This window comes from Streptopelia decaocto (genome assembly GCF_964273445.1).
Source record: "Streptopelia decaocto genome assembly, chromosome: Z".
NCBI classification, from domain to species: Eukaryota; Metazoa; Chordata; class Aves; order Columbiformes; family Columbidae; genus Streptopelia; species Streptopelia decaocto.
In genome coordinates, this window is record NC_138657.1 from 7353644 (window position 1) to 7365820 (window position 12177).

The following is a 12177-nucleotide window of genomic DNA, read 5'->3' on the forward strand; positions in this document are numbered from 1 at the left end:
ATTGATATAACAGCCGATGTGATTTCATGTATCACTGCAATCTACTATTGTCAAAGCACCCGGTTACTCTCTCTTGAAAATCCCAACTGAAATATGAGAGGCTGTTATGAGTTAATATTTGTTGATAATATTATTTGTCATTTCTATTCGTCAGCGTGTGCATGGAAACAAAAAAGGGGTTGAGAAGGGTTTCATGCTTCACGTTTCCAGTACACAGTAGTACTTTAAAATCCTTGCAGAATTTCCATCAGGTCACTGTAGTAATAATTATGCATGTATGCAGTTAATGTTCCCTGACTGCTTCTGATCTGCGATGTCTGTTCCCTTTCTGTGCTCTCCTGTTGAGATCATACAGCCTGAATATAACACACAGCAGACTGGCCAGAGCTCCACACCCTAGCAAATTCATAAACCCTGCTCGTGGAAGAAATATTTCAACCCATACAAAATAAAAACCTAAATGCTAATGTGCACCTTTTTTTTTCCCCCCTAATGGGTATGTATACTCGTTGTGTTAGAAATATCTGAAATGGCTTTGATGTATTTTCTGTGATTATCCACAATTTCCTGTTATGTAAGGTATCTCTCGGGGGACTTCATGCTCAAGAATAGGTTGCACTGGGAATTATAACTAAGATCTGGCCCAGTCTGTTTTTTTAGCTCACTGAGCATTACTGTTGTGGAGATCACTGTATTTTCCCCCATACTGTTTAGTGTGTTTGTATAAAATATTCACTCTGAAACTGAGAGTGCTCCAAGTTTATCCTCTTGCGGCACACGTGGTCTTTCATGAGAATCCAGTTAAATATAGGGTTTTTTGCTTCAGAGAAGATGTTGTCAAGTTGGGTCTGGCTTTCTTCCCCCTTTCTGTTTGAAGGTCAGCGATCATTTAGGACAGTTTTCTATCATGCCTTTCAAACGCTAAGGCAGTGTTTGTAGTAGGACATGGGCCATAATTTATCAGTGAGTCTCACGTTGTTCTTCAACCCCTTTCTGGTAACATAGTGCAGAGAAGCATGGTTTCGTTGAAGTTCCTGCTGGATGATGGTAAACATCCATAGCCGTGTGACTTTAGTCCTGTCACAATGCCAGACACAGTGCTTGAATCCCATCAAGAGGCATTTGGTTGCACATTAATAGTTGTGGGAGGAGAAATATGGTACTTCTTCCCTTTGACCGTATGTGCTGGATGCTGGTGTCACCTTTGGTGGCTTTCTTGGGAAGAACAGTGTGGGGGACATAACACTGAAGTTGGCCACGCACCTCGGAGCTCATCAACCTTGCCACCTCCTCCACCCAAGCACATGATCATCCTTCTTCCACTTTCATGCGTTTATTGTAGCATCTCCTACCTCGATTTCATACCTGGCAGTGTCCTTGACTTTCAGTGTTTTCCTTTTATTGTCCCTCCTACAGCTGCTGCATTCAGAATCTGTTCTGCTCCTACTTCCATCTTATCCTACTCCTCCAGCACAAAACAGCTTTGCACAAAGAGGGTATGTGTGTGTTTGCAAATGTAAGTGCACGTATGAAGAAAAATCAGCACATGCAGGATTTTTTCCATTGTTTCCCACACCCAAAGCTGCCCTTTTTGCATTTCTTGACATTTTCTATGCGCAAAACACCATGAGACAACTTCTTCACAGTCCCGTGGCTCAGTGCAGAAATATCAATGGCTTTAAAATTCTGCCAGTAAAATATTTTAAGAGATATTTAAACCTTTAAATGTGTCACATATATTCAGTTTTTATTAACTGAGGAGCTAATAACATACAGATTTCCTTCATTATTTTTGCCCTACCTATCTGCAGACAAGAGGGCCCCAGTTGTCCTCCTGCTGTTAGCGCTTTCCTTTTATCTATCCCTGCATTCCAGCACCCAAAAGGAAACAGAGAAGCTTTCACATTCAGTTAAAATGTAATAAAAATCCTGTACTTTTGGCTGAGACATACATGCTATCTTCATGCAAACAAAACGAAAATAAGCAGCGGATGCCTTGGTGTACCTTAAGGGCATTGGTTTTGTGATGCTCTGTTAGCTGGTGTAACAGATGTACAGACGCTACGCAGAGTCCGTAACTGCGCCACGTAACGTTAGGTTGGATTTTTACTTCACCGAGGGATTTTTCTTGACCCTGGCGCTGGTGGCAGAAATCCAGAGGTCTTTCAACAAAGCACCAGCTCAACGGCGTCCACGGAATTGCCCCTTCGGAGCGCGGCACGAATGCTCCGCTCGCCATCCTGCATTGTCAGCAGGCAGAGAGCAAGAATTACAAGGATTTACGGCTCTCTGAATACTGCTGATTCATTGGCAAAACCGGAGTTAAATTGTACAATATTAGCACTATTCATAGGCCTTCCACCCCTGTTGCAGGCTGTAATTTCTAAAGACATCGGCACTGGTGACAGAAACCCGAGATCATTTGTGAAACCCTGTGGCCAGCGCCGAAGCAGAAATCACTAGTAGTTTCTTACTCGCAGCTTTACTCTTGTTTGTAAGCTGGGATTTTTGTAAACTACCTGAAAATGTGGCGCCTGGGTAAGTTGATAAGGAGCATGACATGCAGATTTATGGATGCATTTAAGGAAAAGAAAAATGTTGCTGATCATCTGAGTAGCATTCTGGATTAGTCTGATGCAGGAACAACTGCATCCTGATATGTTGTCCCTATAACATGAGATACTGGGTGCCTGGATGCTACACTTGACCCTCAAGCCTTTCCTGACAGTCAGCTGCAGTACTTCAGATGCGCTGGTAAATGATATAATGAATATGGTTAAAAGGAGGGGGATACAAGGGTTAATGAGCTGTTGGCATTTCTCCTCTGCTTTGTGGTCTTGCTAAGTGCACGGAATAACTTCATGCCAAATTCAGAACATTTGGGAGTCCTTATCAGAAGGAATCTGAAGTCGGGCACAGAAGGTTCATGGTGAAATGAGGATCCCTCTAAAAAGATGTGGTTGCAAAGAATTCACTGATACTGACACTATTTGTGCCAGGGAAAAAAGAAAAAAAAAAAAAAAGAAAATACAAGCTATGTGGCTTTTCAGCTGGATCCCCAGGAGGGGCCCTAGGACCGGTTTTAATCCCAGGAGGTGCTGAGCCCCACAAGGCAGCCAGGTTGCTACTTGGTGAGGCACCTTGAGATTGCGATCAACAAATCTGGGGAACCCTTGAGTTTTGAATTATGTTCACCAAGCTGTTCTTCCCTCCTGCCAGGTGATGGTCTAAGATAGCAAGCTGCAGAACCTGTCCTCGAAGTACAGGTTCTCTCCTCAAAGGTAAATGCCTTTATCACTAGTCTGCAGGGTCATATTCACTTTTTCTGCATAATCTTCCTCAAATCTGGCGTGTGCGTCTGGGGAGGTGAGGACATGGGTCTATCTTAAAGCCTGCCAAGTCTCTTCTGTCCTGTGGTGTGTTGAAAAAAATATGTCCAGAGCTGTATTTCTGGCAGGTTCTGATTCTATGTAATATATCCCAAGATTAATTACCAGGAGCAGTGAAGGGAACCTGGATAGAAAGACACATAGTTTCTGCAGTGCGGTGGAAGTTAAGGCAGGAGATGTCAAACCGGGCTGTGCAGTGCCTGACAAAGTGTTGAGTACAAAGGAACAAGCCTACAAAGCCACATCTGCCGGCAGCTGGAAGGAGATATTTTAGATCACAGCATTCTGCTTAGTGCTTCAGTCCCAGACAAGCCCTTTTCCAGGTACCTACGTACACCCTTTACTTAATCCAGCCCATTTAGTTTACACAACATTTTAAAGAATTAAAATGCTGTGCAATTAGTACTGATATTGTGGTAGCTCGGGCAGGATCAGCGCCGCACTGTGCTAAGCTCTTCCAGACGGCTAGATAAAAGTCTCTGATCCATAAAGTAGACAAGGCATTAGTAGAAATACAACAGATAAAGCTGAAAAAACAAAGCAAGCTGCAACAACAGCCCACAACATTTGTCCGTGCTGAAGGGCTGACAGTCAATCTCACGTGGCACGGAGAAGGGGACAAGCAGAGGTGGCTCTGCTTGACCTCACAGAGCACTAACAGTCGCTATCAAAGTCAGAGGAAATTGCATCCATTTTACTGTTGAAACGTACAAAATGTACAAAGCTTTCCTAGCATCCACAAATGGTTAAATAGATGAGAAAATAGAGGACAAGAGCTTGCTGTTGTTCTTCAGACTCGACTTGTATTGCTTTCAGTGGCCATTTAACCTCGATAAAGGCAGAGGGATCCAGGCGCAATGTTTTTAATTACAAGTGGCATTTCTAAGCCTTCTGTGGTCTGTGCCTAATCCAAAAAAGTGACTTCATTTTGGACTCTGGCAGTATGGATGCTCTGTGTAAAAGGCAGACTGCAAACTAGTTTCCATCCTGCTTTAATAATAGGTTCACAATCCAAAAAGGAACTTTAAACACTTTAATATTCAGACTTAAAACTTTCTTTCTGTAAAGGGGTTTACAACCCAGCAATAAAAGACTGCCTTTGAAAGTTGACTTAAAAGGTCTTAGGAAGGTAGTGGATTTTTAGATTTAAGCTTCCAGTATTTTAAAGAACGATAAAACACTGAACGGAGATAAACAAATGGGTAGCTTGCATGAGCAGTTCTACCCTGACTAGGTGATGGAGTCAACCTCCTTGGCACAGTTAAAATGTGTGGGATGCTCCAATGCAGGAACACTTTCAGTAGGGCTTTGTGGAAAGCGAAACTGGTGGGGACTAATGCTGCTGGGACAAAGTGTGAACCAAGCTCTTCTGCAGCTGCACAAGTAGCCCTTACCAATGGGGGCAAAAGCATGCGGAGCAAAACGGCATGTGAAAAACGTAAAGGAAGAACTGAAATAAGGCTAAGATCTGTTTTCTACGTGGCAGACAGCCAGAGGAAATATTTTTCTGCTGGGTGGATAAGGGCTTGTCTTCTGCTGAGGTGCAACCAAACCTCACTGAGACTCCTGTGAGCTTTCAAGGAATTGGCAGGTGCCAGGGCAATCCACGTGGAAAAAACCCCAGGTTTTATCCAAATTATATGTAAATGTTCTGATGCATGAGCTATTTACTGTTTCCTCTGATAACGTAGTAGGACGTTCACTGTTAGGATTTTTCCCTGTATTTCTACAACTTATTTATTCTATTGATTTCAGCTCAGTTTGCCTAGTTATGCCGCTTTCTTCACAGTCAGCTATTCCGTATGAACCCCAAGGATCCATCTTTCCCTCAGGAAGCTCCTGCTGGAGTCTGCTGCAGCATCCCTGAATCGACTGGTTAAGCCTGTGCCATTTATATTTGTATTCTTATGGCCTCTCAATGCTGGTGCCTTGCCAAAGCCCCATAGTCGCCTTTTAGCCAAGCTATTTATATTACATATATATGTATGTATAAGAAGATAAATTCTATCACATCAGCATCTGGACATTTTGCTTTGCTCCTTCTCTAAAATTACCTCTGTTTGTCAATATTTTTTCTCAGGATGATGCCTTCCACATGAGATGTGAAATCACAGCAGAATATTTTATGTGGGAGTCTCTTGATGTAGAGGAACAAATCAGCCTTAACATTAAAGATCTCTGTCGACTTGACTTTAACCTGGTAGATAGTTATCCCTTTTCACAACAAGGCAAGCGGCTTTGCTTTCATTGTCCTCTGTCGCCCAGCACAGGAGAACCACAAACTTTCTCGGGTTCCAGCACCACCAGCTTCCAGGCAAGTGTCACGTCACTGCTGCCGTGACACCAGCACCTGTCCCCGTGGCAGGCAGGCTGTCCCTGGTCACACCAGCTGAGGTCCAGTCCTCCACCCCCACCAAGCATGACCCTGGCAGGGCAGCCAGATGCGGCAGGAGCCCATGGGGAGCCTTGCGGCTCCATCTCCTCGTGGAGGACCAGAGGTGATGTCCTCAGAGCACTGAGGTCAGGGCCATGGGCAGGTCCCTGCTGCCTCTTGTTCTTCTCTTTCGAGAGGCTTGAACTCCTCGTCCCACATGGCAGCGTTCTGCTCGCAGACCATCCAAATTAATTTTTCAAGTAACATTTCATGAGGCAGTTTTCAAATGCTTTCCTGAAATCCAAATATATTACATCTACTGATTTCCCATCATCTGCTAATTTTTGTAATTCCATCAAAAATGCAATCAAGTTTGTCTGGAGAGGTTTATTCTTTATAAATCCCATGATTCAATTTACCTGCCAGTGGAGGGTAAAGGACTGAGTCAACCTTTGCAAGCTTAATCAAACTCATCCAAACCTCTGCGCTCAATAGATTGAACTGGGAGTTTTGCAAGAAGAGGCTTGCTCTAAGCATTTGCCTCAATTTGTGGTTTCTAATGGGATGGAAATACTGGAAGAAAAGGCTTTGGCACTGCATTTCAGTACTTCTCCACTGTTTAGAAGCAGGGAAAAGCATAAAAAGAAAAAAAAAAAAAGAGAAAAAATATGTTTGTTTTAAAGTAGACTGTTAGAAACTGTGAAAAAATGGTGCTGCAAGATGAAAATGCAATTGTTAGGTAACAAACAGTTTAGTTCCTACTTTACTCTTAACTAGTTGCTTCCATTACCACTGCTGAACTTGCCAGATAAAAGAAAAAAATCAAGACAAATAAAAATCTTAGGCAGTTTGGGTAGATTTTTGTTCCTGAGATTCCACTGGCACATCTGGCGTCCTCTAGAGCCCCAACCTAACAGACAGTTGACTGACGTGCAATTGCATGGCAGACAGACAATGACTGCTATTTAAGACTCTTAAATTAGCACAGCATCTGATGAACGTTGAGACCTTGCTCACTATATTTCTCCCCACTTCAGAAAAGAACACCTCAAACTTGTCTTTCTAAAGACTTATATGTTTATTTTCCTAGACAGTTGCTTTCCCTGTCAAAAACCTTATCCTTTCATTTGCTTTCTACCACGTTGTGGAAAGCATTTGTGTTTCTGTTTTTATGGTCCTGTTTGTTTTTATGTATTTGAATTTAAAAGGGCTCTCGTCAGTGTTTTTAATGCCTATACTGCTCAGAGAAGGGAATTCTTAGGACTTGTCGGGAACTTGGGTGCTGAACCCAAGATTCATGAAAGGTTATTTCTATAGACAAAACACTGAGGAATACAATATTGAGGCAGAAATCAAAATTAAACTTGAAAGAGGTTTAAAGAGAGTGAATACATTGTATACTATTGAGTGAAGTAGGAGTTGCCTTAAAGATGAGTCTGGTGTGCTGCTGCATGCAGTTCTATCAACTGATCAAAATAAATGAAGGAAAACAAAATACCAGTCTGGCTGATTTAAGTGTAAAATACCTGTTCTTTGAATATTGGCTCAACCATGAACAAGTTCAACATGGAAGCTGCCAAAAGGGATGAAATTCATAAGGGTGTGAGGGATCTACGGACCTTTTTTTGTACTGGGGAAGCGCCTTGAGATGCTATTGCAAGAGCAAGTGCAGTGAGAACATGTGCCACAGGTCCTCTGCTGCGGCTGGGACAGCAGCACCGCTTGGGTCATGCTGCATTTGTATGGCTCGTGCTGTCACTGGGAGATACAGCGTATTTTGGCTAAAAAGGCTTAAGCAGCAGATGCTGAAGCAGCTTGCTGGGCAGACCTGAAAGGAGAACCCTCGGAGGGTGACAACAATGGGGCACCAGGCTCCAGGTTCTCCAGCAGGGTGAGGATGTGCCCACAGCCTGCCCTGTGTGCTCCTGTCACAACGTTGGGTCACCCTGGCTGGTGGACACTCCTTTCCCACCAGGTCCTGGGTAGTGAAGAGATGGTCTCTTATTTAGAGATCACAGAATCACAGAATGTCAGGGATTGGAAGGGACCTCAAAAGCTCATCCAGTGCAATCCCCCCATGGAGCAGGAACACCCAGATGAGGTTACACAGGAAGGTGTCCAGGCGGGTTGGAATGTCTGCAGAGAAGGAGACTCCACAACCTCCCTGGGCAGCCTGGGCCAGGCTCTGCCACCCTCACTGAGAAGTTTCTTCTCAAATTTAAGTGGAACATCTTGTGTTCCATTTGGAACCCATTACCCCTTGTCCTGTCATTGGTTGTCACTGAGAAGAGCCTGGCTCCATCCTCCTGACACTCACCCATTATATATTTGTAAACATTAAGAAGGTCACCCCTCAGGCTCCTCGTCTCCAAGCTCCAGAGCCCCAGCTCCCTCAGCCTTTCCTCACACGGGAGATGCTCCACTCCCTTCAGCATCTTGGTGGCTGCGCTGGACTCTCTGCAACAGTGCCCTGTCCTTCTGGAACTGAGGGGCCAGAACTGGACACAATATTCCAGATGTGGTCTCATGAGGAGAGACTAGAGGGGCAGGAGAACCTCTCTGACCTACTGACCACCCCCTTCTAATCCACCCCAGGTACCATTGACCCCCAGGTCCCTTTCCCCTACACTGCTCTACAACAGGTCGTTCCCCAGCCTATACTGGAACCTGCGGTTGTTCCTGCCCAGATGCCAGACTCTGCACTTGCCCTTGTTCTATTTCGTTACATTTTTCCCCACCCAACTCTCCAGCCTGTCCAGGTCTCTGGATGGCAGCACAGCCTTCTGGGGGGTCAGCCATTCCTCCCAGCTGGGTGTCATCAGCAAAGCTGCTGATAGTACACTCTATTCCCTCATCCAAATCATTGATGAATATATTGAGTAGTACTGGTCCCGGTACCGACCCTTAAGGCACTGCACTAGATACAGGCCTCCAACTGGACTCTGTCCCATTGACCACGACTCCCTGGCTTCTTTCCTTCAGCCAGTTCGCACTCCACCCCCCTACCCCAGCATCCAAACCACACTTCCTCACTTTAGCAGCAAGGATGCTGTGGGAGACTGTGTCAAATGCTTTACTGAAGTCAAGCTAGACCACATCCACCGCTCTGCCATCATCTATCCACCTCGTTATCTGAATTTTATCTGAACCTGGGATAAGCAAGAACAGACTAGGACAGAAACAGACCTTCTACAGGCTACTATTCAGGCACAACCCAGAAATTGCCATGGAAATTTCACCATCAGAAAAATCTGGGAAGGGAAGGGAAGGGAAGGGAAGGGAAGGGAAGGGAAGGGAAGGGAAGGGAAGGGAAGGGAAGGGAAGGGAAGGGAAGGGAAGGGAAGGGAAGGGAAGGGAAGGGAAGGGAAGGGAAGGGAAGGGAAGGGAAGGGAAGGGAAGGGAAGGGAAGGGAAGGGAAGGGAAGGGAAGGGAAGACCACATTCTCTTTTCTTCTCTGAGGAGCCAGTTCCACTCTCTGACCAACATCATGGTAAAGAAACTTTCCTAATGCAAAGTCTGAACATCCCCTGATGCAGCTTTGAGCCGTTCCAACACATCCTGCGGCTGGATTGCAGGGAGAAGAGCTCACCCCCTCCCTCTCCATGTCCCCTCCTCAGGAAGGTGCAGAAAGCAATGAGGTCACCCCTGAGACTCCTTCTCTCCAAATTACACCAAGCCAGAGCCCTCAACCGCTCCGCACAGGACAAGCCTTCCAGCCCTTCCACCAGCTTTGTTGCCCTCCTCTGGACACATTCCAGAACCTTCACATCCTGCTTCAATGGTGGGTGCAGAACTGCTTCAAGAGGAACACACAATACTCCTTCAGCCTTGCTGGAGTTTTGGGAGCTGCCAGTTTTGTCTGGGAAACCTTAAGCCTTCCAGCTGTGAACGGGAACTAATGATACTGCTGAGCCATCTCTGTAAAATTCCTCAGACCTACGGCGCTTGCTCAGGGGAGAGCTGCCCTCGCAGAGCGCAGCTCCAGCATCAGCAGAGTCCAAGCAGGGCAACAAGTGTGTGCAGGAGCAGAGGAAGGAGCCCCAAGCTGCTCTGCTAAGGGGAATGAGAGCAAAGGGTGAGCACAGGCCCCAGAAAAGGGGGAGGAAGCAGTGTGGCTGGGGATAGACACCCCACCTGCACTGGTAGTAACACCGAGACTTGCTCTGCGGTTGTCAGGTCTTTATTTTCTTTTACTGACTGATAATGACTCCCAGAGGGCTGGGAGCCCTAGAGGGCCAGCTCATGCCCCAGCTGCTGGCCCAGCCCTGGTTTCGGCAGCTCCTGGGCCGTTCTTCTAGTGCTGCCGGCTGGGGGGCCTCTTCGGGGCTGGAGAAGAGTCCTCGGGGCTGCCAGCCTTCCTCTTCAGGGCTTGCCGTGGCCCGGCAGAGCTGCCTTCTCTACCCCGGCTGGGAGAAGATGGACGTGGACCAGCCTCGTCAGGCTCCTCCTGGGGCTCTGCCTGCAGGCCAGGGGCAGGAATCGGGGCAGAGGGAGGGCTGCCGGGCCCGTGCTGAAGGGCAGCTGCTGAGGTGCTGGGGAGGAGGTCCACGTTGGCGCCTTCTGAGCTGCTGGAGGAAGCTGGGCCAGGCGTGTGAGATCGTCCTGGGGAGACAATGGGGCCAGGGGCAGCCGCGGGGCTGCCTTCCCGCTCCCCGGCAGCATGGCCGTCCTCCAGGCCCAGCCGACGCTCAGCCTCCCTGCTGCCGAGCTGCGCAGCGACGTCAATCAGCCGGTGCACAAACGTCGCCGCTCGGTTTTGGAGAGTGGCCTCCAGCAGCTGCACCAGCTGGTCTTCATCCAGCCCAAAGAGGAGCAGCATGGGGGTGAGGAGCGCCTCCACTGTGCCTGCCCGGGAAGAGCGTGTCCCAAAGAGCCGGCGCAGCTCCTGACGCACCCAGCTCAGGACGGGCTGCAGGAGAGCTGGGTGCTCCTGGAAAAAAGAGGCCCGCACCCTGGGCCGGAGCCCACGCACAGCAGCCGCGGTCACCATCCCCACAGGCCATGCTGCTCTTGCTGCAGCTCTGCGGGCAGCTGCATTTGCAGCAGCTCGTCCTGCCTGCCGGCCAGCAACTGCTCCTGCCCCAGGGGCTGCGATGACGTGCTCCTGGAAGTCGTCATCCCCCCGCACGGAGTGCAAGATGGACGTCACCCTCCTCTTGCACAGGGGGCACTCGGGCTTGCTCTCAGCCCACCGCACGATGCATGGGTAGCAGAATTGGTGCAGGCACGGCACCACGTAGCTGGCCTCCTCCCAGCTCTCCAGGCAGATGGCACAGCGCCTGTCCGGCTCCGAGGCCATGGTCTCCACGTCCTTCGGTGGGTTGGCGGGAGCTGTGGGTGTCGAGCTGCTCCCTCTCACCGGCGCTGCAGCAGCCGCTGTCACACTAGAAAACCAAGAGAGGCCACAGTTGTTGGCTGGCGCAGGGAGAGCTGGAAGAAAAGCCCAGGTGCCTCCAGAAGGAAAGCCTCCCAGCTCCCCAGGGTGCACTGACCCTGCCCAGCTCACCTCTGCTGCCGCCAGCGAGCCGCCTCCTGCCTGCCCCGCTTGCCTGATCCTGGCAGGGCCCAGCAAAATCCTCCGATGGCTCTGGGGTTGCCCACTGAGAGTTGCAGGAACAACTCCCCAAACACAACGCCAGCACCGACAACTGTCTCTCTCGACACTCCAAACCGCGCCAACTCACTCGGCTGGAGTGCAGTCACAAGACAGCTGGGTGACGCTCGGCGCCCGGCTATAAGCTGAGAGGGACGCCTGGTCACAATGGACTGCTCGGCAACGTCATAGTCCATCGCGACATGACATCAGAGCTTGCGTCAGGAGAAATCTTAGAGGAAGACCAGCATCTCTGTCCTGCCTCTGGCTTCTATATATGTGTATCTATCCATGCCTTTAAACCTCTTTTCATTTGTAAGACCAAATGATCCATTTCCTATTTCATATATGACATTACAAGAAAATTAAAAAATAAAAAAATATGTGGAACCCCCAGCACCCCACTAGAAAGCTTTCTTTTCCTCTCAAATCTGAAGAACTCAAAAGACCAGTAACCACTTAACTCCTCCTGATTTTCAGGAAGAATAATATCTAATATAGCCCTTGTTTTTCTGTCTTTTCCTTTCCGTGTTTCTTCGTACATGTTAGTAAGTCAGTAAAATTAGGAAATGCCTAAGATCACAGAATGTCAGGGATTGGAAGGGACCTCAAAAGCTCATCCAGTGCAATCCTTCCATGGAGCAGGAACACCCAGATGAGGTTACACAGGAAGGTGTCCAGGCGGGTTGGAATGTCTGCAGAGAAGGAGACTCCACAACCTCCCTGGGCAGCCTGGGCCAGGCTCTGCCACCCTCACTGAGAAGAAGTTTCTTCTCCAATTTAAGTGGAACATCTTGTGTTCCATTTGGAACCCATTACCC

The 12177-nt window shown here is 48.0% G+C and overlaps 1 protein-coding gene across 1 annotated transcript; it reads right to left on the bottom strand.

Moving 5' to 3' along the window:
* Nucleotides 1-10057: 10057 nt before the first annotated feature.
* LOC309451472 (uncharacterized protein) lies at nucleotides 10058-11553 on the bottom strand (the record flags this gene model as incomplete). The annotated part of the gene is made up of 2 exons (XM_082075152.1): nucleotides 10058-11147; nucleotides 11270-11553. The coding sequence occupies 2 exons, from the start codon at nucleotides 11551-11553 to the stop codon at nucleotides 10058-10060; spliced, it is 1374 nt and encodes a 457-aa protein (XP_081931278.1).
* Between the last annotated feature and the right edge of the window lie 624 nt (nucleotides 11554-12177).